General features: G+C 43.0%; 1 protein-coding gene across 2 annotated transcripts in view; it reads right to left on the reverse strand.

The window, feature by feature from the left end:
* Positions 1–3,351: 3,351 nt before the first annotated feature.
* Positions 3,352–26,057, reverse strand: part of LOC135114721 (nephrin-like) — an 88,432-nt gene continuing 65,726 nt past the window's right edge. Inside the window, exons 8-17 of one of the 2 annotated variants that reach the window (XM_064030682.1) lie at positions 25,367–25,497; positions 24,239–24,398; positions 21,473–21,623; positions 20,029–20,058; positions 16,220–16,517; positions 14,497–14,620; positions 12,245–12,386; positions 6,735–6,856; positions 4,371–4,723; positions 3,352–3,758 (exon numbers count right to left, since the gene is read on the reverse strand). In XM_064030682.1, the coding sequence (XP_063886752.1) occupies positions 3,402–3,758; positions 4,371–4,723; positions 6,735–6,856; positions 12,245–12,386; positions 14,497–14,620; positions 16,220–16,517; positions 20,029–20,058; positions 21,473–21,623; positions 24,239–24,398; positions 25,367–25,497 (1,868 nt within the window). In that variant the 3' untranslated portion in view covers positions 3,352–3,401. The remainder of the gene's footprint in view (positions 3,759–4,370; positions 4,724–6,734; positions 6,857–12,244; positions 12,387–14,496; positions 14,621–16,219; positions 16,518–20,028; positions 20,059–21,472; positions 21,624–24,238; positions 24,399–25,366; positions 25,498–26,057) is intronic. The other variant, XM_064030683.1, reaches the window with a different exon arrangement.

Here is a 26,057-nt window from a genome sequence, read left to right on the forward strand (position 1 = left end):
AGGAGGAGGAGGAGGAGGAGGAAGAAGAAGAAGAGCAGGAGGAGGAGGACATGCATAAAGGAGGAAGAGGAGAGAGAGAGAGAGAGAGAGAGAGAGAGAGAGAGAGAGAGAGAGAGAGAGAGAGAGAGAGAGAGAGAGAGAGAGAGAGAGAGAGATTGTGACATTAAGTGCAGCATGACTTAACTTTTTAGAGCAACTTCTTCAGTTTTTCTTCTTCTGTGAGTTTAGCTTATTTTTCTTTTCTTTTCTTCTTATTAATTCAACGAAATTTCTTTATTTACTATACATTTCTTCATTTCTCTCTCTCTCTCCCTCCCTCTCTCTCTCTCTCTCTCTCTCTCTCTCTCTCTCTCTCTCTCTGTCTCTGTCTCTCTCTCTCTCTCTCTCTCTCTCTCTCTCTCTCTCTCTCTCTCTCTCTCTCTCTCTCTCTCTCTCTCACACCGTACCGTAGCAGTTAAAATTCTTAAGTTTTTTTTTTTTATTCTGAAAAAAAAGAGCAATTTCCAAAGTTTTAATTGCTCTGAATTATGGATGAAATTTTTTTCTATATATTTTCTTAGCTTTTCCTCAATTAGTGTGAGTCATTGGCAGTGTTGGGACGCTTACTGAGGGTGCATGCGTCACACACACACACACACACACACACACACACACACACACACAAGGAAATACACACAAAATACAACACTCATGGCTATGTGTATATAAAACTTTAATATAATACAAGGATTATCATCAGGACACGCGACATCATCTTTTACAGAAAGTGACTTGCTTCTTCACATCTTGTCTTTAAAGTACTGTCTTTTTTTTTTTAGTCAACTTTTTTCTCATTATTTTTATATCACAAAGATGAGAAAGTTTCGTTATGAGGAGAGGCGAGAAGGTACAACAATGACTGACTGACTGAGTGGCTGACTGAATGACTGACTGAATGGCTTGGTGCTTTTCCTGGTGAGGGAGTTAAGAGTCACTAGAGTCACCAGTCAACTGAGTTCTGGTGGTGTCTTTAAACTTTTCATCTCGCGGCAGAATTAAGAAAACTAGAGCGAAAACAAAGGAATAAATAAAATCAATAAAATATCTGGATAAATAAAAAAAATTGAAAAGTAGTAGTAAAAATGTTCTCTTCCATATAAGTCCACCACCAGTGCCGGAGTATTTTATTCATTCACTTTTTTTTCACTTTTTTCATTGATGCAGTGGAACAATATCTCTCTGCACATAACTTTTTCCTCCCACGTATAGTTGAAGTTTTTCCTTTGGCATCCCTCTCTTTTTTTCTCGCTCTCTTTCTCTGTCTCTCCCTCTCCTCTTACTCAACTCACACTCACACTTGGTCACCACAAAAGCACTGAAACTTAAAAATACACACACACACACACACACACACACACACACACACACACACACACACACACACACACACACACACACACACTCAAAAACAATTCCGACGAACTTTCTAATCAACAGTCTTTTATATCACACAGTTTCATCTTCTTATCTTCTTTCTCCCGCAGGTACAGGAAAGAAAACGAAACTTTGATATTGGTCCTCCCCACACACTTGTCTCACCTTCGCTTCTGCTCGTCCAGTTTACTATTCATGTTTTTTTCCCTTCAGAAGCCAAGTGGTGCTCATCCAGCCTCCCGCATTCACGTACTGCAGGATCGAAGCTTTTTTCTTAGTTCTTGAGGGAGTTTAACATCTTTCTTTGGATTCTGATGTACTGATGAGGTGTATGGAGAGAGAGAGAGAGAGAGAGAGAGAGAGAGAGAGAGAGAGAGAGAGAGAGAGAGAGAGAGAGAGAGAGAGAGAGAGAGAGAGAGAGAGAGAGAGAGTATACTGAATACACTAATTGTTCTTTTGTTTTTAAGCCAATAAAACACTCATACAACATCGAATAGAAATAAGATATGCTTTTTCTTCTTCATCTTTTGTTCTTTCTTTCTTTATTCATCTTCCCTTTATCGGTGACCGCCAGTCTTTCCTTCAGTTTTACCACATTCACAATACTTGACGTAATATCGAAGCATATAAAACTTAGGTACTGGAACAAAGAGATTAATTCCTCTACGCTGCTTTTTTTCCCAACACAATACCTGTGGAGAACTTCTTTTCATTAAGTACAAAGTGAAAAAAACATAATCTTCTTTTTCTCTTCAAACTTTTATTTCTGTCTCTTGATAAAAAAAAAAAAAAAAACTTTATTTTCTGAACCTCAATCGTTCGTTTCCTCAATAACTTCCATCCCAGACTTCACTTTAATAGTTCATGTTTTCATTCTTGCACATTTTTCCCTCTCTCTTTCTCTCTCTTCCTCTCTGTGGGTTAAGCTGGTCTGACTCGCATTTCAATATTCCACATCTTTTCACTCGATTATTTTAACTTAAAAAAAAAAAAAACGCACAGAATCAACATGTATTTCCTCCTTTGGTTATTAATACCCTGGTCTCTCTCTCTCTCTCTCTCTCTCTCTCTCTCTCTCTCTCTCTCTCTCTCTCTCTCTCTCTCTCTCTTACAACGAAAACAATATATTCTATTTGTTTACGTATTTCCATCTTGTGTGTGTGAGAGAGAGAGAGAGAGAGAGAGAGAGAGAGAGAGAGAGAGAGAGAGAGAGCGTGTTTCCGGTTGATATTTGTTTAATTCTGACCAACACATGTTTCGAACAAAATGGCCGAGATTCAATCTGTATCTCGTTTAGCTAACACTAGTTCAGTCTGCCGAGTCTCTCTCTCTCTCTCTCTCTCTCTCTCTCTCGTGAATCCTGGAGAAAAATATATATACGTTGATGCAAGGATTGAATGTAACCCCCCAGCTCCCTATCCTTCCTGTCCTCCCCTCCCCGCTGCGCAGTGTGGAGCAGGAGGGAAGGAGGAAGGCTGGAGTGCTTGAGTGCCGGGGCAGGATGGCTGGAAGGATGTGACCTCTCCTCTTATGCCGCAGAATGAGGCGATGTGTCATGTGATTTATCTCGTAACATTCATGGCCACGCACTTGACCTCCATGTGCGTGTAGCGTGTACGTAGTTCCCTTTCCACACATACACACACGTACGTACATACACATACACATGCACGTACACTCATACACACGTACATACACGAATTTTCCCGTTCTTCAAATTTCTCAGTCCACATTTATCTATATACACCTATTATTCCCTCTCGTCTTAAAAAGTACAACAAAATCTACTTTCTTTTCTTTCTTTTTGTAGTATAACATTGATTTTTTTCCTTACGCTTTAAACATCTTTCATTCACTCACTCACTCATTTATTTTCACATTTAATCACTTCAACGCCCTCGATAATTCTACCCACCCACCCACCCGCCCGCCCGCCCACTCTGAACCCTGAACGCCGCCCACGACACACGGTTAAAGGTTCCTTCCCGTCACACCGAGCTCTCGTGTTCAGAACTGGGCTTGAAAACCACGGTGGGTGCTGGGGAGGGTGCGGTGGACAGCTGGTGGGGATGAGGTGGGGAGTAAGGCTGAGGCTGCGTCTGTCGGCCCAGCTGGTGTTCGGAGATGTGTGATGGCATATGGGTCACTTGCGGGGGCAGCTCATCCAAGGGGCGGAGGTACGCGGAGTGGCGTCTTGGGTCAATCATTCCGTAAGGGGACAAAGGAGAGGTTGTCGATGGTTGCTGCTGTTGCTGCTGCTCCGCCACTACACCCACGCCCACTCCCGCTGTACCTCCATGGGCGCCGCCACTCCACGCCCCTTCGCTCACTCCCGCCCACTCCCCCTGTGAGGGAAAAAAATGTGGAGCTGATTCGCCGTTCCGTGATTGGATGAATGGTGGAACTAATCCGTGAGTGGAAGGGAATTTTCCACCCGTATTCTGATTTGAGTTGATGCTGAGGAGATTGGTCGCCGCCGAATCTAATCAGGAAAGTTGGATTGGAGCAAACCTATATTCTCTCTTCCTGTCACTCCTTTTTTTTCTCTCTCTCTTTCTGTCATGGGAAACTTTGATACCGTGATTTGCTGCTAGGTGGTTTTCTCTCTCTCTCTCTCTCTCTCTCTCTCTCTCTCTCTCTCTCTCTCTCTCTCTCTCTCTCTCTCTCTCTCTCTCTCTCTCTCTCTCTCTCTCTCTCTCTCTCTCTCCAGTACATGTCTCCCTAATATCACATTCACTTTTCCCTGCCCACTCAAACATTCCTTCCTGCTTTTCTTACTATTATGTTAGTTCTTCTTCCTTTCCATCCATCTACTACTACCACCACCACCACCACCACCACCACCACTACCACCACTGCTCCCACTGCTACTACATTCCCTACTTCCCTCCATCTTCTACAATCACTGCCACCCTTTACCCCTTTCCCTTTCTCTCGAGGCACCACTGTCCCCTTACCTGATGCTGATAACGTTGATAAATCGGCACGTACGAGACCTTTGGATGCGTCTGGTAGTGTAAAGTTCCTCCTCCACCACCTCCACCTGCTCCACTTGCTCCCGCCGGCACCTCCTCCACCATGGGCTCCTCCTGGTAGTACGAAGACGGCTCCACTGCAGGGGCGTCGACTATCACCACGTGCTTGGCCTTCTGTGGGTCTGCGTGGTGGTGCTGCTGTGGGGCGTACTGCTTCCCCTGCTGCTGCCCCTGCGACTGGTACACCTGCTCCTGCTTGGCCTGGCTCTGCAGCAGCCGCCCGTTGCCTATCAAGGGTGTGGTGGAGTCGTGGGAGTGAGACATCAACGCGGATTCTGAAGAAGGCGCAGAAACGGGTCGCGGTGAGAGTGAGAGAAATGTTTTTTTAATCATTTTATTTTTTTATGGAGGTAAAGGAAAGGTGAGTCACCTGCTAATTTGATTTCCAGGTAAGATAAGCGGTTACTCAGGTGGTTCATTAATTCGCAGGTACCTCCTCCTAGGTGGCTTATTTGATTTGTAAGTAAAAAAAAAAAAAAGCTAGGTTGACTTGGTAACTTACTTGACCTAAGCAGGTGATTTATAGGTAAAGTACAAGGTTAACCAGGTAATTCACTTGATTCACAGGTAAGGCATAAAGATAAGCAGATAATTACTTGATTCACTGGTACGGCACAAAGATAAGCAGGTGATTACTTGATTCACAGGTAAAATACAAGGTGCGCAAGATGAATTTTCCAACTCGGAGCTGAAGGAAAAACGAAGGCAGGGAATCTTTGACCCGTGGAAAATTTGCCTCGCCTTCCACCAGTAAACAAGACTGGGCGCCCTCCCTGCCCCCCGTGAAGGTCATAAGTCGCCATGCCTCTCCGTGAATTACTCTTCTGGGAATAAGTTAAAGGCAGAACGGCAGCACGCGACTAGCATAAATCAGGAATGTACTCCAAGCCGACCAAATTACAGACCGACGTGATGTAACTACCAAGGTTTTAGGCACTGGAGGGAATTTGGCTTCTGTGACGGAGACTCGACGATGCAGACCACCTTCTTCTCACCACGTCCCCGTCACGTCCCCTTCTCCTTCCCACTTTCGTGTACCTGAATGAACGAGCTGGACGACCTCTGACGCTGCTGGCAATCAAGAACATTTGTCGAGGTGTCCGTGAGTCGATAGTGTCAACAGTATTTCAGTCTTGCAAGCGCTAAGTGTCCATGGCGAGACCTTGAGTGCAGCGTGGCGTGGAGTGAAGCGTTGGGGGCAAGTGGAAGTGGGTGTAGTGTTGCAGTGCGTGAGTGGGAGGTGCATAGCGTGGCGTGTGTGTGTGTACGTGTGTTTGTGTGTGGAGTGCGGAGTTTGTGGTGCGTGAGTGTAAAGGTACGTGGTGCAGGAATGTGGAATGGTGAGGGGAACGCTGTGCTCGGTGTGTGATGTGTGTATGTACGAGTGTGCTACAGCCTTGCCTCTCCGTCTGCCATTACTGGTGATTAGAATTAATGGAAAACAATACGAGTGTCTTAAAATTATATCATTATCACTAATTACCACGACGTGTAAAGAATGAGATACTAGACTTGGAACTCTCTCTCTCTCTCTCTCTCTCTCTCTCTCTCTCTCTCTCTCTCTCTCTCTCTCTCTCTCTCTCTCTCTCTCTCTCTCTCTCTCTCTGTGTGTGTGTGTGTGTGTGTGTGTGTGTGTGTGTGTGTGTGTGTGTGTGTGTGTGTGTGTGTGTGTGTGTGTGGTTCTGCACCTGCCTCAACTGACCAGTTCATGAAAAATGCAAAGTGCAAAGAAGAAAATGGATACTTGTGATGAAAACAATATGAAACGTGTGTGTGTGTGTGTGTGTGTGTGTGTGTGTGTGTGTGTGTGTGTGTGTGTGTGTGTGTGTGTGTGTGTGTGTGTGTGTGTGTGTGTGTGTGTGTGTGTGTGCGTGACATTCCACTTTTGAGAGGTTATTTCTAGCTGCTTCTTGAATATTCATACATCTTCACCCTCCTCCTCTTCCTCTTCCTCAAGCACACCCTCCACATTTCCCACCACATCTTCCTCCTCTTTGTCAACTGTTTCCTCGTCCTCATTTCCTGCATCTACTTCCTCCTCCTCCTCCTCCTCCTCCTCCTCCTCCTTTATCTCCTTTTTCTTCATCATTGCAATAACTCCTCCATCTCCCTCACTTTCTCACCACTGTCTCCTTACTTTCCTCCTCCACCTACTCTTCCAAACCTCTTTTTCTCTTTTTTTTTAATACCATCCATCATTCTTGCCGTTCATTCTCCTTCACCTTTTCTCGTTCGCTCCTCAGCACTCCCCCTCCTCTTCCTTCTCCTGCTGCTGCTGTCACTCACCTTGGGAAGTAGACACCAGATCAGGTCCAGCAGTGTCGTGGGACGTTTCCTGCTGACTGCCACTTTTCCCTGCTGCCTTGTACCCTGCTTCGCCCACACCCTCGTCGCCGCCCTTCCTCGTCCTGCAGCGGAAATCACCATCAGTGCACGTCTCGATCACGCCTTTCTCTGCTGCTACAGGCAAGTACTCACCTTCGTACTTTTTTTACCTTGTGTACCCTAACTCTGGTATAAGTGAGGATGTATATATGTATATTTTTTTTTTTGCTTTTGGTCCATCTACTTCAGTTATTTTTGAAGCTGCTATGTGTGTATACCTTTAGGCGACCTGAATATATTTCTTTCGTTTAATATTTTCTTAGTCTTTCACCTTTATTTATTTATTTTTTTTTTTGTCTATGTACTGGAAGTTGTAGTGAAAGTTAGTATGTTATAGTTGTATATATATATATATTTTTTTTTTCCTAGAGATTGGCGTTTTTTTCCCCTTGGTTTTACTTCGTGATACTTTTTCCCCTCATGTGGGGACTTTCTGGTACATTTTTTTTTCCCTTTTTCCCCTTGACGTTTTTCTTGGGGCCGCGTGTCGCCTTCCTTTGGTTAATTTATGGCATTGACGCTGCACAGTTCCGCTTTATATATTTCAGTTCCTAAGATGACACGCCACCACCTCCTTTTCCTTCTCCCCCTTCATGAATATATCCCATCTACCGCCTTCTACGATACACACACACACACACACACACACACACACACACACACACACACACACACACACACACACACACACACAGAAACCCAGAGTGTATAAATAATTCATTCCTACACCCTCTGTACACACACATACACTACCTTAACACAGGCCTAGGCAAGGGGCCGTAGCTAACCCTTCAGTATACACACCCATCCACTCCCAATACACAAGCACGCAGAAATACGTTGCTGTCACCACCACCATCACCACCACCACCACCACCACCACCTCACCACCTACCGGAGAATAATTGTTGCCAGCTGTTCATGCTCACAACACCGCGACCATTAATCCTCCAGTGCTTTAAGTCATCATTAGTTAGTTACTGTTTTTAATTTTAATCCTTCCTCCATCCGTTTTCTTTTTTCTTTCGTGAGTACCAAGGGAAAACGTACTCAGGTTTGTGTTAAGAGGATTGCTCGTTTCCTGTTGGTGGTGACATTTCGCTCACGAGACAAACGTGTTATGTGTTTGTGTGTATGTGTGCAACAATTCTCCGGTAGTTTTCTTAGTGTTCCCCCGCAGTGATTAAGTTACGGCGCTGCGAGGGAGGGAACACTTAAGCCGCGGCGGAAATCATTACTGCAGTGTTGTAAAGGGAAGTTCCTAAGCTGAAATGGAAATTGTTAAGCCCAGTACCCACACCAACATGGCGGCACGCGCGGGTAGGGGGCGGGGGAGAGGGAGGGAATCAGAATAAAATAGTAGCGTTTTATTCCGCCCCGCTAAACTGAATGAAAAATATTACTAAACTATTTTTCAACACGCATAGCATATTCATTACAAAAACAACCGGATTTCACCAAAGATATTAAAGACATTTATATAATTTTATGTAATTTTAAGGGGCATTCGCTATAAAATATCTCTATTTTTCTTTATACTCAGCGGAATGCATATAATTATGGAAAAAAAAAAAATCGCTGCGGCTTTTGGCGAGTTATTCACCTCATTTTCCCATGATGTGCTGCGCGAAATGAGGTAATGTTGAAACTCGGCATTCGTAACTAAGATGAAATACATAACAACCATAATACATTTCCATTGTAGATATTCAAAGTAATGATAATCATTATACTGTATATCTCACTTTGATAAAAATCCACACCATTTCCCAAAAATAGCTGCATTCCACCTGAAGGTATTCTGCCGGCTGTTTATCATCCCGACGTGGAGTTTGCCTTCATGCACTTCGCAGAATGAAAGGTTAAAAATAAAATAAATAAATAAAAAATAAATAATTAAATATACACCCCGAATGGAGTATGCTTCACATGTCTGGGGGGTTCCACTCATACTGCTCTTCTAGACAGGGTGGAATGAAAAGCTTTTCGTCTTATCAACTCCTCTCCTCTAACTGACTGTCTTCAGCCTCTCTCTCACCGCTGCAATGTTGCATCTCTAGTTTTCTTCTACCGCTATTTTCATGCTAACTGCTCTTCTGATCTTGCTAACTGCATGCCTCCTCTCCTCCCGCGGCCTCGCTGCACAAGACTTTCTTCTTTCTCTCACCCCTATTCTGTCCACCTCTCTAACGCAAGAGTTAACCAGTATTTTCAATCATTCATCCCTTTCTCTGGTAAACTCTGGAACTCCCTGCCTGCTTCTGTATTTCCACCTTCCTATGACTTGAATTCCTTCAAGAGGGAGGTTTCAAGACACTTATCCACCAATTTTTTGACCACTGCTTTGACTCTTTTATGGGACTGGCATTTCAGTGGGCATTTTTTTTATTGGATTTGTGTTGCCCTTGGCCGGTGTCCATCCTACATAAAAAAAAAAAAAAAAAAAGATAAACACGGGGAGCAAAATAGTCACGTTTCAGTTCAATGTACTTTAGTTAATTATAATTATTACCCTATAAATTATACCTTTTGTACTCCCCACAAAATTGTAATATATCAAAACACTACATCTTTAACGGAGACTGAGCACAAAATTGCCTCGTTTCACTTCAAGATATTCAAGCAAATGATATTTATTACCCTATAAATTACACCTTTTATACTCCCAACAGAATTCAAATACATCAAAACACAACACTTTAACAGAGACTGAGCACAAAATTGCCGCGTTTCACTTTCAGGTACTCAGGTTAATGATAATTATTCCGCGTTAGCTCCGGACAGGTGATCCATATGAAGTGAGTGCACCTGCCTGGCGGTGCGGTCGCGGGCTGTGCAGTGACCGATACCCCGGGTCACGGAGATGTACTACAGCCCATCGACCAGACGGCAAATTTCATCGTCCATCGCGGCCATTACTCAGGGCGACCAAACAAATGGGGAGAGTGTTGCAATTACGTTGTCCAGACGACGAGCGATCGACGAATTAGTTTGGAATCTACTTGAAAACTTTCCCTTAACGATGGGCCTCATTAACACCGCTGGAGGAGCAGATGAGAGAGAGAGAGAGAGAGAGAGAGAGAGAGAGAGAGAGAGAGAGAGAGAGAGAGAGAGAGAGAGAGAGAGAGAGAGAGAGAGAGAGAGAGAGAGAGAGAGAGAGAGAGAGAGAGAGAGAGGTTTGGCTATGAAATTTTTCCATATTTTCAAATTTTAAAGAGTCGTGAAGCCAGATCCAATAAACCGAAGAGAGAGAGAGAGAGAGAGAGAGAGAGAGAGAGAGAGAGAGAGAGAGAGAGAGAGAGAGAGAGAGAGAGAGAGAGAGAGAGAGAGAGAGAGAGAGAGTGTACATACCTTACATACAAACACACACACACAATAAAGATATAAAAAAAATGGACCAGTTATCCTCTTAGCTCTCATCTCCTTCGCCCTTCTCTTTTCCCACGCGAGGAGGCTGAAATATTGATACGTGGCCGTGGATGAATGATGGAGGAACGCCGTGCTCACTCATTAAAGCAAGAACTCTTGACGAGGCCTGGGGAGCGAGTTTGAGAAAATGGCATTCTTTCTGATCGCTGCGGGAGGAGGGAAGGGGACGGCTGAGGAATGACGGCCGGGACTCGTGCATACAGGAGCGAGTGGAGTGAAATTTATAGCCCAGCGGGAGAGTGTTTCATTAAGTGTCACGGAATGCATTACAGGTTACAAGTGGCTGACTCACGACCGTACCTCACCTGGAATGAGATCAGGCCACTCTACTATTGTTATTATCGTCGGTCCTAGTGTCAGGTGGGAACTGTATGATATTAACGACGACGATGCAATGTCACTACTACTACTACTACTACTACTACTACTGGTGATATGAAGCTCAGCCGGTCTAGTTACTTTTTGGGTAGTCCACAGTAAGTTGTTAATGTGACGTGGCAACTTGATCCTCAACTTTACTGTACTATTATTATTACTGTTGTTAATGCTGGGTATCCATGTCACATAGGTAGTAATGGTATCTTACTTAAATTAAGCTAATGTTATCTACACTAACACAACTTTGCCTTAACCTAACAGAATAAACTAACCTGACTTAATTTTGATACTGCTTCACTATCACCGCCATTACTACTCCTGCTAGGTGGAGATACACCGTGCACACATAAATCTAACCCTAACCTAACCTAACCCAACCTAACAGAATAAATTACCCTGACTTTGACTAAACTAAACTGCTTTACAGGTGGTGGTGTTGGTGGTGGTGGTGTTTGGTGTCCATCGCATCGGTATTAACAACAGAGGAACGGTGTAATCGATGCACCAACACCCCAGCACGACGTTTAAGCCGACAATGCTGCCTCCTTGTCCTCGCGCGCTCCTGGTCACACACGAGGCCGACAGGAGATACCCTAAGTCAAGGCTGTTTAAGGCCGCGAGCTTCATTAACACAGCCATGGCCTCGTGCACCGATTAATTCACGGTGACAAAGACACAGAATAAAGGCGATCTGCTTACGTATCTTGCGACGGCGACAACGATCTTTGAATCTCTCTCAGTCCCTCCTTCTCCCCATATCCTCTCTCACGTCCCGTTTCCACAAACTATCCTCCTTCCCTCTTTCTTCTCCTCTCTCTCTCTCTCTCTCTCTCTTGTCCCTCGCAACGACCTTCCCCTTTGCCCCTCATGCTCCCTCCTGTCCTCCCTTCCTCCCCAACGACTCCATTAATTAAGAGAAGGCTCCGGGCGGCGATAATGTAGTGGTGGAGTCAGGCAAGGTAATCTGCATCTCTCACCTCCTCCTCCTCCTCTTCCTCCCCCATGGGCTCTCTGTCGCGGCTCTTACCTTCCCCTTGGGCCTCGATCCTTCCTCTCCAGGGTCCCTTTCCCCTTTCTCCTTCAAACCGTACGTACCTTTATCCATAGTCTAGTTTAGCCCCTCGTCTCCCCTTTGCCGGCTCTCACTTCCCCTTTGGCCTTCGCTTCACTAGTTCAAGGACCTTTATTTCTCCTCCTTTTCCTCCTCCTCCTCTTCCGCCTCCTGCAGCTCCCGGTCTCTCATTATCCTCCTTTCCTGTCCTCATCGTTGCATCTTTATAACTTCATTTTCACAGAACACTGACATATTGCTGAAGTCAAACCCTCTCACGATTATTTTCTCTTATTTATTTACTCGTACTCTCTCTCTCTCTCTCTCTCTCTCTCTCTCTCTCTCTCTCTCTCTCTCTCTGAGATACACACACACACACACACACACACACACACACACACACACACACACACACACACACACACACACACGGGCGGACGGACGGACGGAGGTGACAATATTTAAGCTTCAGGAAAAGAGCGAGAGATAAAAGAGCCGTGTCTTCAGTCCCTCCTCCTTCCCTGAGCACCTCAACCTGTCACCTGAGACTCACCCGGCATCCTCAGGGGCCCTGCTGCGCCGACACTTGGCCACCACCAACGCCACCGCCGTCAGGACCACCACAGCCGCCACGCCTCCCAGCACAGCCCCCACCACGGGACTCAGCGGCTCCCCCTCCTCTCCTGCCCCCAGTGCTGCACCACCACCATCAAAGGCAAGCAGGAAAAATAGGGAAAAGGGAGAAGAAAACGTTAGTACACACCACATCCTTGCTTGAGCTTAAAAGTAGCGTTAGTAAATAGTGTTTTAACTTTATTAGTAGTGTGGAGATGTTATAGTGATCAAAGGAACGAGTACAGAAGGCAATGTAATTAATTGTGGCACTTTGCGTTATCATGGCGTGTAGAGCCCCGAGGAAAGGGAGTCTATTAAATTACACTTGGACGGAAAACAGATGTGCAGCGTGAGGTATTAAGTGCAGGCATCAGCTGTTGAATCATTAATGTGTGTGTGTGTGTGTGTGTGTGTGTGTGTGTGTGTGTGTTTTATTGAAATCCTCACCACAATATTACCTCTACTCTTTCTCTTCTTACTCCTTCTTCTACTCCTTCTCCTCCTTCCATTCCTATTTTTGTTTCTCCTCCTTCTCTTTCTCCTCCTCCTCTTCTTCCTCTTGCAACTTTTCCTCCTCCCTTTTATTGTAAACCTCATCATAATATTACCTTTACTATTCCCCTTCTTAGTCCTCCTTCCATACCTATTTTTTTTGTTTCTGTTTCTCCTCCTCCTCCTCCGCCTCCTGTTTCTCCTCCTCCTCCTCCTCCTCCTACTACTACTACTACTACTACTACTATCCTTGGTGGCACTATTCCAGAGGCGCCGAATGTAGACAAAGCCGCATTATCTGTTTGGCCTTTGCAACTGAAGGGTAGACGCGGCGCCCTCACAGCTTCCACATGTCTCATTAACAATCATTAACAATTCACCCGCACCGGACAAGTCATCTGTGTTGCACGAATGACTAAGTAATACTAGCAGCAAAAGACAACACTGCCACATTCTCCTGTCCTACGCCAGACATATAACAATTTCGACAGGTAGGATGGTACTTTTTAACCCTTTATCTCGTTCACCTGTGCAGTGCGATGAATTAAATAACACCTAGGGAGAGTGGAGGATACTGCCACATTCCTTGGCAATAAAGGACTTGTAACCTCACTGTCATTTGTATACGTAGAACAAAGGGAAGATGGTGACCCCTCCGCCTTGCTCAACGGTGCTGTATAACTTATTAATACTGTGAAGAAAGGACGAAGCTGACACAATATAATGAAGGCCATACAACCAAATGTCCTGATTCTTTATATAGGTAAGAAATGTATCACTAATATTTCCACCTGTAGTGCTAATAACTGATAGCCGTGAGGAAAGACTAGCATTTCCCTTAACCCTATGACCGCCACCAGGTACACCTTTCCCTAATCACCAATCGCTCTCAGACATCTTCACTTGTTCTACAGCCACATCCAATCTCTGAACAGCGAAGAAATTGCAAAATATATTCTTTTTCATCGCTAACTTTCTTGTAGATGCCTATAGAGACTTCATGGATTGCTTCTGCTGCTGCTGCTAATTGTTTCGTGTCACAGTGAAAGAATTAAAAAAAAAAGAAACGTGTTATCTTTTCCTTATCCTCCTTATCACTATCAGCTGTCGATAGGGAAATAAACAGTCCTGTCTTGTCCTGCCCTGGTCATTTACAGAGAGGATGGGTATTACCTCACATTCACCCATCACACAGCGAGGTATTCAGCGCATCTCCTCGTCTCCTCACTCATCCAGGGAAGTTCTCCTTTACCTAGACACGGCAAAATGTTCCACATCACTCCTCTCACTACCTCATATTTTCCCCTTTCTCTCTTTTCTCCTTTCCCTCGACACGCCTACCTTATTATCTCTCTCTCTCTCTCTCTCTCTCTCTCTCTCTCTCTCTCTCTCTCTCTCTCTCTCTCTCTCTCTCTCTCTCTCTTTACCTTTTACCATTTTTCCCTCATTTTTACCTATTCCGGGCCTCTCCTGCAGCTCCCCGCATCACTTTACCTTCTCCCTCATCCATTACCCCATCTACGTCACTGGTTTTCCTCCCCAAGCCTCCCAAACACCTCTTTACCTCATCCCTGCCTCGCCTCTCCCTCCTCTTACCTCCCCCAGCATCCATCTTGCAATATACGTCACATCATTCCCTCCCCAGCACTTCTTTACCTGTATCCCTTACCTGTCCCTTCCCTCACCTGCTCTACTCACCTGTACGACGCTCAGCCACGTCCGTGAGAGTAAAGGCGGTGAAAATATACGGTTGGGAGCGGCCCATTGTGTTCACGGCGAAGATTTTAAGGGTGTAGCGTGTTCCGGGGCGCAGACCGCTAACCTGTGGCGAAGAGACCAGGAGGGATGAGAAAAGGTGGGTGTGGCAGAGCAAGGAAGGGAGACACGCGGGGTAGATGAGGTAGAGAGGGAGTGGATGGGAACGGCAGAGTGCGTTACGAAAGGAGGGGGACGCTGAGAGACGGGGAGAGGAGAGGAAAGGGAGGTGATGAGTGAGGAAGGGACAAAGGGGAAGAAAGGGGAGAAGGGGAAGAGATGGAGTGGAGCAGGGAGGGAACGAAACGAGGCAGAGAGGGAAGAGGAGGAACGAGGCAGAAGGAGAGGGGAGAGAAGGGGAGAAACGAGGCAGTGAGGGAAGGGGAAGAGGGGGAGGAACACGAAAGGGGAGGGGGAAGGAGGAAAATTACATATAATTTTTTATTTACAAAGAGGAAATTGCATGTAATCTTATTTACCAAAACGATAGCAGGACAAAAATAAACGGATACAGGAGGAATAAAAAGGAAGACCATGAACAATCGGGACTTTGTTGTTCCAGAATTAAATGTCCAGTGCAAATTGTAAAGCCAAATTCACTTCCAGGGCGACGTTATCCATTTAGAAAGAGTCTACGCGATACAACAATCTCTCTCTCTCTCTCTCTCTCTCTCTCTCTCTCTCTCTCTCTCTCTCTAGTGAGTGCTCAAGTCGTATACACAGCAGCTGTATATGAATAACAGCATGTATAATGTAGCGGTGTGTGTGTGTGTGTGTGCGTGCGTGTGTGTGTGTGTGTGTGTGTGTGTGTGTGTGTGTGTGTGTGTGTGTGTGTGTGTGTGTGTGTGTGTGTGTGTGTGTGTGTGTGTGTGTGAGAGAGAGAGAGAGAGAGAGAGAGAGAGAGAGAGAGAGAGAGAGAGAGAGAGAGAGAGAGAGAGAGAGAGAGAGTATAATGCGTAATATTCTGCCGCGTACATTTTTCCCTATCTCCCCAGCAATCAGTATTACCCGCCCTAGCATCAACTAAACGGGACCTGAAAACTCTCTCTCTCTCTCTCTCTCTCTCTCTCTCTCTCTCTCTCTCTCTCTCTCTCTCTCTCTCTCTCTCTCTCTTTCATATCAAAAAGGGCCTTAAGTGCCTTCTTCCAGTCTACTAATTACTCCTTACTTTTTAACACATAACACGCGATTCGAGGCAAAGACAAAAACTGATTATAATTCCTTCTCCCACACACAGGTAACCTTCATAATGAGCCTCGGAAGCAGGTGAGGCTCGGCGGGATAAATTAAGGAAGCTAAGGAGAGTGATTAAATTCCTCTGACGGTAGTCTTATAATAGTATTCTGATCCTTCAAATGTGAGGAGAAGGAAGAGGAGAAAGAAGAAAAGGAGGAGGAGGAGGAAAGTGTGTGTGTGTGTGTGTGTGTGTGCGCGCGCTATAGGGCATGTATACGAGACTTGCTTACTGGGACGTTAAACAAACATACCCTACCTGAAAACACACACACACACACACACACACACACACACACACACACACACACACACACACACACACACACACACACACACAGAACTTCTCAAGGTACGGCTATAAAAACTCTCTCTCTCTCTCTCTCTCTCTCTCTCTCTCTCTCTCTCTCTCTCTCTCTCTCTCTCTACGTACCTGCAGGATAGGAGAGTCGCTGGTGTCCGTCGCCCTTACCACGCCGTCGTCCCACGCCTCCAGTAGGAAACTCTGGTCCACGCCGCCGCTGTACCCGGGCTCGCAAGACACCGACACGCTCTCCTCCGTCTCATTGAAGGCGAGGCAGGAGTTGGGCACGTCAGGCTTGCCGGCGGGGAACACGGTGAAGGTGCACGGCGTTCTCTGGGTGCCTACCGCATTGGTGGCCCAGCAGAGCAGCGTCCCGTAGTCCAGGTCACTGACGGGGGAGTAGCGGAGGTCTGAACGCTGCGACTTGCTGTTGGAGAAGAAAATGAAGGTGTGGTTGTGTCCTTCACTCTTTAAAATGTAATTGGATAACAGATGGAGTTACTTTTATAGGTTCAGTAATTTTCCCTTTTCCATTCGCAAAACAAAAAGGTGAATAAGAGACCAATTTCATCTTCAGGGACAGGATAAATATACCTTCACCTTCCTGTTCGTCAAAGGTAAACACGAAATACAAGTAACCAGATTAATAGTAGAAATATAAGTATGAGTAAATATTCACTGGAGGAAAATTAGATGATCCCAGGGGAATAACGAGGCTACAGGTGCTTCTTTTTGTTTCTACAGGAGATTAAGACGGCGAAAAAAAAAACGAGAATAAGGGAAAACAGAACAAGTAATTAAGTGGTGACGGAAGAATATAAACAGACAAAGAGAAAGTGGAGGCAGAAAGAGAAAGATAGAACGGCATCCAATTCTTGTGTTACGTCGTGTCATTTCAACAACAGCAAAGGAAAGGCAGAAACGAAAGCAAGTAAAGGAGATGGTAATTTAAGACAAACACATAAACACACATCTCTAGGAAAAGGAAGGTAAAATGAAATCCACTTCTTGTCTTTAATTGTGTCTTTTCGCACAAAGTAAAGGAAGATAAACAGAAAGCCTGTTTTTGTCTTCGTGTCTTTTCCCATTAGAAGAAAACGAAGGCAAAATGAAATCCAACTCCTCCTGTCTTAAAACGTATCTTTCCCCACAAAGAAAAGGAAGGTAAACGGATTTTGTTCTAGTATTACATCGTGTCTTTTCAATCTAGGTAATGAAAGGGTGACCAAGTGACCGGCAAGGGAGATAATTCAAAACACTGCAGTATCTACTTATAAAAAAAAATGTCGGAAAAAAAAAACACTTGCATCATCATAAATCATGAATGTGAGGCACACGAGAGTTCCAGAGTCTGCAACTACAGGAGAAAAATGGAGCAGGAAGCGACATTATCAAAGGAAAAATAAAAAACTAAAATGAGAGTGGCAAACAAGAGGGATTGAAATCATACCAGGTGATGTAAAGAGAGAAATGAATTATGTGCAGCCTCAAAATGTTTCAGCACACTACACCTGTAGCTGCTGATGACGTGATGCAACATGTGATATTCTGTCTGCGGGAGAAAGCATAAGGCGATGACAGGTCTGCACTTCGTTCTTAATTCTAAAGTTCGGCAGAGAAAAGTTAGTTACCGAATGTCCGCAAGAAAATCATTAAATCTATAAGTCCACAAAAGAAAAATACGGAATCCATCGTCTCGGCAAAGTTCAAGATTCTTCTTAAGAAAAAAAAAAAATCATCCTACTTGTTAAAAAAGTTTTGTTCAAAGTATGATGCGTATAAAACTGTTCTGACTTAAAAAAAAAAAGTTAACTTCATCTTTAGGTAATTTGACTCCCTCACCGCCCCCGGAGAGAGAGAGAGAGAGAGAGAGAGAGAGAGAGAGAGAGAGAGAGAGAGAGAGAGAGATATATATATATATATATATATATATATATATATATATATATATATATATATATATATATATATATATATATATATATATATATATATATATATATATATATATATATATATATAAATTGATTACTTAGGAAAGTAGTTTCGTTAAATTAAGAGTAGCAGTTTAAACAGTAAAATCAAATGAACAAATGGCTTGAAAAGGAAACAATGAAAAAAAAAATACAAAAAAAACATGACAACAAATAAATCCAGAGCACCACCATCCAAAGCTCAACTCTTCCACTGCGACATGCAACAATTCCCACCAATAAAAGCGAAGTATGAAATTTTTATAAGCATTTACAAGAAAGAAGGGATGAAAAAGGTAGATTTTACAATTTCTACCCCGTACAATGTTATAAGATGGCTGTAAAATGAGAAGAAATATTTAGAGCGGATAAGGATTAATGAAAAAACGTACCAAACAGCAGTGAAAGGGATAAAGAGAAGAAAAATAATCAAAAGAAACTAGAAAAAAAAATGATGGCAAATGTACAATACACTTCTGCAGAGTCCAAAATACGTTGACTGAGAAAATAAGGAGCAGGACAGGAGGGCGAGAGCAAGACGTCGGCGGCGGCAAAAACAGCAGGTGACCTCAAGTCTGGCGGTAAATAGAACATGAGCGGCAGGAAGAGAACAGATGAATTTGTTAAATCTCCTTGGTGACACGCACAGCTCCCAGCCAAGCCCGCCCACCTTCCTTCGCCTCCGCCTCCGCCTCCGCCTCTTCTTCCTCCTCCTCCTCCGCCTCCTCTTCCTCCTCCTCCTCCTATCCCCTTTACACTGGTCGGGATAAATAAAAGATTATCCATGAATATAAAAGGAAAATATTTGTTGTTGTTGAAGCCGCTGATGCTGATCTGTCTCTGGGTCTTTGTCTTCTTTCTCTTTCACTGATGTTGTTCCTGCTGCTATTAATTGTATCGTTACTGACTGCTGCTGCTGCTACTATTATTATACTGTTGTAGTAGTAGTAGTAGTAGTAGCAGTAGTAGTAGTAGTAGTAGTAGTAGTAGTAGTAGTAGTAGTAGTAGTAGTAGCTGTTGTTGTTGTTGTTGTTGCTGGTGCTGCTGCTACTACTACCATCATTACTGTTACAGTTGCTGTTGTTGTTACTGCTGCTATTACACTTTTAATATATTACTATAACTACTATTACTACCACTACTACTACTACTACTACTACTACTATTGTTATTACTACTACTACTGGTACTATTACTACTACTACTACTACTATTATAACCATTACTAATACTATTACAACTGCTGCTATTACTATTATTACTTCCACTACCACTGCTACTACTACTACTACTACTACTATTACTACCACTACCAGTGCTACTACAACTACTACCATTATCACTGCTACTGCAACTACTACTACTACTACTACTACTACTACTACTACTACTACTACTACTACTACTACTGCTGCTACTACTACTACTACTTCTACTGCTACTACTACTACAACAAGAAGAACTACTACTACTACAACTACTCAAGGTTTCCTGCACGCGTGTCTACCACGGCGGGGACACAACTCCAACAAAGCAAACTAAAATAAAAATATCCCTTGAATTTAGAACACGAAGTTAACCTTTAAAGAGATAAAAATAAAAATAAAAAATCTCCACGACAAGAACAACGACAACACCAACAAGAGCAATCCGATGATGAAAACAACGACAAGAACAAAAAAAAAACAGGAATAACAATAGTGAACACCCCCTGCAAGAAATATTAATAAAAGATAGGAACATATCTACTCAATTCTTCTTTTATCTTACTGTATATAGATAGAATAAAAGGTCAGAAAATAAATACAAACAATTGAAAATGTGACCCCGTGAAAAATATGAAAGATGAAACATTACCGATGACTTAAATAATGAAACAGGATGAAATAATGATAATTGTGTGATAAATAATGAAACAGGATGAAATAATGATAATTGTGTGATAAAGTCTCTTCTTTTACTTACATTCCATCTCCTTTGACGTCATAATGCGAACTGGTGAAGCAGAAAAAGAGGAACATTACTCACAGAAACATTATTATTATCATAACAACTACCACATGACCATTACCATTATTCTCATTTTTATTTTTGTCATTATTATTATTATCATCATTAATGTTCTCCTTTTTCCTCAGCTGTATTTCGATACGATGTTCTTTTGTTTTGTTATTATTATGATCCCCTTTGTTTGGCTTTAATTTACATGTTTCCCTCGTATCGTATCTTCTTTCTTTTTCTTTTCCTTCTTCAAATTTATTCTTGCTGTTATCTTTATTAAATTTCACTTCACAAGGAGTAGGGATGCTTGTTTTTTCTCTTTTTCTTCTTTTTTTTTTTTTTTAACTTTTTGTACTTATTATCTTTGCTTACTTTAATATCCTTGCGGCGCCGAGCGGGAAATGTAATCAATGAATAAATTACTTTTTATCTTTTTCAATCTCCTCTTCGATTTTTCCTCATGGCGGCGATAAAATGGGGAGAGAGAGAGAGAGAGAGAGAGAGAGAGAGAGAGAGAGAGAGAGAGAGAGAGAGAGAGAGAGAGAGAGAGAGAGAGAGAGAGACTCAGGCAGACACATACGTACATACATACATACAGACGGACAGCCAGACAATGACAGGCAGACAGACAGGTAGAAAGAGAGAGAATGGAAGCCGTGAATAAAAAAAAAGGGGAAAAAAGGAAGAAAACATTATGAGAACAAAGTCAGAAGAAATACAGAAGGAAAGAAAGAAGAGGTGCAAAAGAAGAAATGAAATAAAGAGAACAAAAGCGAAAAGTGGTGAGAGAAAGGAAGAATAGACAAGATAAAAAACACGTAGCATAGCAAAAAAGGATGAAAGAGAAGTAAGAAAAGTGAGTCGCTAAAGAGAGCAAATAATATAACTCAAGTGGAATTAAATCTGAGAGAGAGAGAGAGAGAGAGAGAGAGAGAGAGAGAGAGAGAGAGAGAGAGAGAGAGAGAGAGAGAGAGAGAGAGAGAGAGAGAGAGAGAGAGAGAGAGAGAGAGAGAGAGAGAGAGAGAGAGAGAGAGAGAGAGAGAGAGATACAAGGAATGTCAAGGCAGTGAAAAAAAAATATAAAACGATAAAAAAGGAACGAAACAAGCAAGAACAAAAGGAAAAGAAAACAAAGGAAGGAGAAGTGAAAAACAGACAAACAAACACAATAAAGGCTACACAAACACATAAAATGCAAGCAAGGAAGAAAAGGAAGAAAGAAACTGGACCCGAGCAAGAGAGAAAAAATTAAAATGTAACAACACAAAAAGAAAGAGAACGATAAAAAAAACAAGAGAGAGAGAGAGAGAGAGAGAGAGAGAGAGAGAGAGAGAGAGAGAGAGAGAGAGAGAGAGAGAGAGAGAGAGAGAGAGAGAGAGAGAGAGAGAGACCCACTCAATTCACTCACCTGGGAATGTCCACAAACTCCCCTGTATTGTTGAAGGCCCAACGGTAGGCGGTGACGGGCGGGTCTGCGTCCACCCTGCACGTGACGGTGGTCTTCTCGTGACGCCCCACACCATACACGTCCGTCTGCTCCACGCGGCACACGGGGGAGTCTGAGGAAGAGGCGTGGCAGGGGATGTAGGGAAAGGAAAATGTGAGGCGATGTGATGGAGGTGAAATTGTTGAGGAAACGTAAAGGCAGGATTGTAAATAATAGCTTTTCGTATTTTGTTTTGTTTCTCTCTTTCTTTTCTTTTTGTTTTTTGCATGTATATTATTTCTTATTCTATACTTTTCTGTCTCTATCTCCTTTTCTTCTTCCGCTTCTCCCCGTTTCTCCCCCGTCTCTTCTTCCTTTTTTTTTCTTTCTTATTTTTTTTTTCTAAGCGCTCAATTTTATTATATTATTCTACACCTTCTATTTTCTTTCTTCTCTTTCTCTTTCCACGTTTATATTAATTCCTTATTCAACACTCCCCTCTCTTTTCCTTCTTTTTCTCCTTCCTTTTATAGCATTTACTCTCATTCCTTATTCCAAAACTCTCTTTCTTCTCCTATTCCTTCTTTTATTATCACTCTTTTACTCCTCTTTCCGTTCCAGACTTGGGTTCACTCCCTTGCGCCTTCTTCCCAACCTCTATCTTCCCATTCCTGGTTCTGCTTCCCTTCCTCCCCCTCCTCTTTCTCCTCCTGCTTCTTCTGCTACACCACCACCACTACCAGCACTACTACTACTACTACTGCTGCTGCTGCCATTACTACTTCTATTACAACTACCATTACTACTGGTTTTCGTGTTGCAGCTTCATTTCCTTGAGTTTGAAAGGCCGCCCTGCGTTGCTCTGTTTCTGTGGCGACCATCCGGTGCTGTGGTGGTCGTAAGGTTAGCGAATGTATTATGCACCAATCACAGTGGCGCAAGGACACAGGTCACCTCGCAGAGCTTCTCTATTGGTTAGCTTTGAAAGGTTCCCCATGTTTCCTCTGTTGAATTTATCCTGTCTCCCTTCCTTTTGCTTTCCTCTTCTCTCTCTCTCTCTCTCTCTCTCTCTCTCTCTCTCTCTCTCTCTCTCTCTCTCTCTCTCTCTCTCTCTCTCTCTCTCTCTCGCTTTCTCTCTTCCCATGGCTGTCTAGGTTTGGGTTTGACTCTCTCTCTCTCTCTCTCTCTCTCTCTCTCTCTCTCTCTCTCTCTCTCTCTCTCTCTCTCTCTCTCTCTCTCTCTCTCTCTCTCTCTCTCTCAGTCTGGCCTATTGTTCCTAATCAGGTCAACTTTTCCTCCTTTCCTCCATCGTTTTCTGTTTTCCTTCCTTCTCTCTCTCTCTCTCTCTCTCTCTCTCTCTCTCTCTCTCTCTCTCTCTCTCTCTCTCTCTCTCTCTCTCTCTCTCTCTCTCTCTCTTTCCTCTCGTGGTTTGCAAGTCCTTTCCGCTCTCTTGTTTCTCTTCCTCTTTATTTCCTCCTGTTTTGCTCTCTCTCTCTCTCTCTCTCTCTCTCTCTCTCTCTCTCTCTCTCTCTCTCTCTCTCTCTCTCTCTCTCTCTCTCTCTCTCTCTTATTCTGCTCTTTCGCCTTTATCTTCCGCTACCTTTTCGCGTTCTCTCATCTCTTATATTTTGTCATTTCTCTTTCTCCCTTCTCTCTCTCTCTCTCTCTCTCTCTCTCTCTCTCTCTCTCTCTCTCTCTCTCTCTCTCTCTCTCTCTCTCTCTCTCTCTCTCTCTCTCTCATGGAACTTGAATACATTTTTCAAAAATCGACAAACGAGCAAAAGCAACTATTAACAATATTTCAATTTCAAAATAAAAAAAATCAAACTCTAGATAAAAGAAAACAATTAAAAAGCTAAAAAAAAAAAAAATAAATAAATAAAACTTCCTCAAAAATAGCAAGAGAATCCCCTTCCTTCCCCCTCCGCCCCCCCTCCCCCAAAAAAAAAGCGCAAAAATGAAAGGAGAGAAATAGAACGAAAAACTTAACAGAATGAAAGAAATGGGTAAAAAAAAAAAAAAAAAAACACAATCTACAGTTAACGAACTTGGAAATAAAAGAAAAAGAGAAAGACAACTTCATCGTAAGGACAAAGAAAGGTGAAAAAAGAGACAAAGAAAAGATAAAGACGTCCTAAAAATACTTCCCATTGATTATAAGCTTTCAGAAAAAAAATCATCTGTATTCTAAGAGCCAAGTAAAAAAAAAAAAAAAAGAAAAGAGGAGAAAAAGAAGAGTAAGATAAAGTTCACAACACACAATAAGGATATCTCCCCTTGGTTATAAAGTTCGGGGAAAAATATATCTGATATTTGAACTGTACTCTAGGGAAAGAGAAAGGACAAAAAGTAGGAAAAGAAAAAGAGAAAAAAAAATTAAGTAGAAATAAGATAAAAGAGTAGAAAAATGGAAGAGAAAGTTAATATAAAGTAAAAAAAAAGTAAAAAAAACGAAAAAGAAGATAGAAGTAAAATGAAAAGTAGAAAAAAATGGAAAATAAAGTAAAAATGAAAAATAAGTCGAGTAAACAAAAAAAAAAAACGAAGTAGAAAAAATAAAAAGACAGAAAACGAAAAAAAACATCGAAATGAGAAAAAAATAAAAAATATAAAAAAAAAGAAAAAAACAAAGAAAATATAAACAAATACCCGCCCCCCCCAAAAAAAAAAAAAAAAAAAACTGCTGACATCATATAAATAACTCCAACCAAGAAGGAAAAAGTTAGGAGGCGCCACCTTAACACTCACACTTGACGGAGAGGTGTATAGGGGAGGAGCTGTTGGTGCCTTGGGAGTTAGTGGCGCTGCAGGTGTAACTCCCCGCCTGCTTACGTGACACCTTCTGCATGACCAAGGAGCGCCCGACCACCATCACGCGAGAGGATGTATTGTGCTGGAGCTCCACGCCCTTTGAGGAGGAAGAGGAGGAGGACGAGGAGGAAGTGATGATAGAGATGGATGACAAGGCGAATAGGAAGAAAGAGGAGGAGAAGGAAGCAGTAATATTGATGATGAAAGAGGAGGAGGTGGAGGAGGAGGAGGAGGAATAGTAATAGTGACGATGAAGGAGAAGGAAGAGGTACGAGGAGGAGGAGGAGGAGGAGGAGGAGGAGGAGGAGGAGGAGGAGGAGGAGGAGGAGGAGGAGGAGGAGGAGGAGGAGGAGGAGGAGGAGGAGGAATAGTAGTAGTGGTGATGAAAGAGAAGGAATAACAGAGGGTAGTAGTAGTAGTAGTAGTAGTAGTAGTAGTAGTAGTAGTAGTAGTAGTAGTTGTAGGAGGAGGAGGAGGAGGAGGAGGAGGTGTAATAGAGAAAAAAAAGACAAGAAAAGAAAAATGCCAATCAATGTCCTTTAGTAAACATTTTCCAGAGATATTGTATTCAAATTATACATTCCTTTCATGAAACTTCAAGCATTTAATACACCAAGATTAACCAGATATATGGCAAAAGCGTTTTCCAATAGCTATATTTATTTATTTATATATTTTTTTTTTATTCTCTCAGCGTAACGATGCTAGTGGTGGTGGCGGCGGTGGTGGTGGTGTTGGTAGTGATAGTGGTGGTGGTCTTCTTTTTATATAACCTTCTCTTTTAAATATTTTCACTCATACATTTTGCTTTTAGATCTACCTCGCTGTCCATCGGTGCCAGGAAATAATGGCGACAACTCTTCATCAACAGGACAACATCAAACAAGTTCCTTCGTCCATCACGCACAGCTAGCATTACTCACGCATTCCTGTCAATATCAATCAAAACCCAACTAATATCCGCTCACAAATCACTCACTAACGCCCTCGCCTTCCCTCATCACCACCACCACCACCGCCACCACCACCGCCACCACCAGCACCACCAGTCATGCAGATACTCACGTTAAACATCCACGTGATCTTGAGAGTCTCGGGTCGCGCCTTCACGTGGCAATCGAAGTACACATCATCACCCTCCTTGATGTGGTTCAGGTCGAGGGACGGACCGGCAGCCACCTCCACTTCAGGCGGGTCTGGTGGAGGAGATTACACGCTTATCAGGTCACAGGTGAGGTAATGATGCTATATTTGACAGGTATTGCTGCTTGTCACCTGGATTTCTCTCCTGGTAATAGTCAATTGGTATTTTACGTTGCAGGTAATTGAGATTGGTAGTCTGCAAGTACGCCAAAAACTTTTAACCCTTTCACTGCGATAATAAACAATTAACAGTACCAGAAGTAATGCGTGGAATCTTTATAAACATCTACAAGAAAGCAGGGGATTAAAAAGAATAGATTTTGGAGTTTATACGCAGTTTAAAGATTGGAGGTGGCTGTAGAACAAGTAAAAATGTCTCGGAATGATTAATAATTACAGAAAGATGTACCAAAAAGCAGTCACAGGATTAAGATATTACAGGTAATAAATCACCTGGTATTCCTTACAGGTATTGTTCTTCCTCATCAGGTATTCTTTAAGTCGACAAGTTAGTGAGGCAAGATTTTTCCAAAGGTAGTCTGCAGGTGAGGCAAGGACGCTGCAGTCCCACAGATGTTGCCATTTATTGCGAGGTAAACTCTAAGTGAAAATG

This window comes from Scylla paramamosain, chromosome 28 (genome assembly GCF_035594125.1).
Source record: "Scylla paramamosain isolate STU-SP2022 chromosome 28, ASM3559412v1, whole genome shotgun sequence".
Classification (NCBI taxonomy): Eukaryota; Metazoa; Arthropoda; class Malacostraca; order Decapoda; family Portunidae; genus Scylla; species Scylla paramamosain.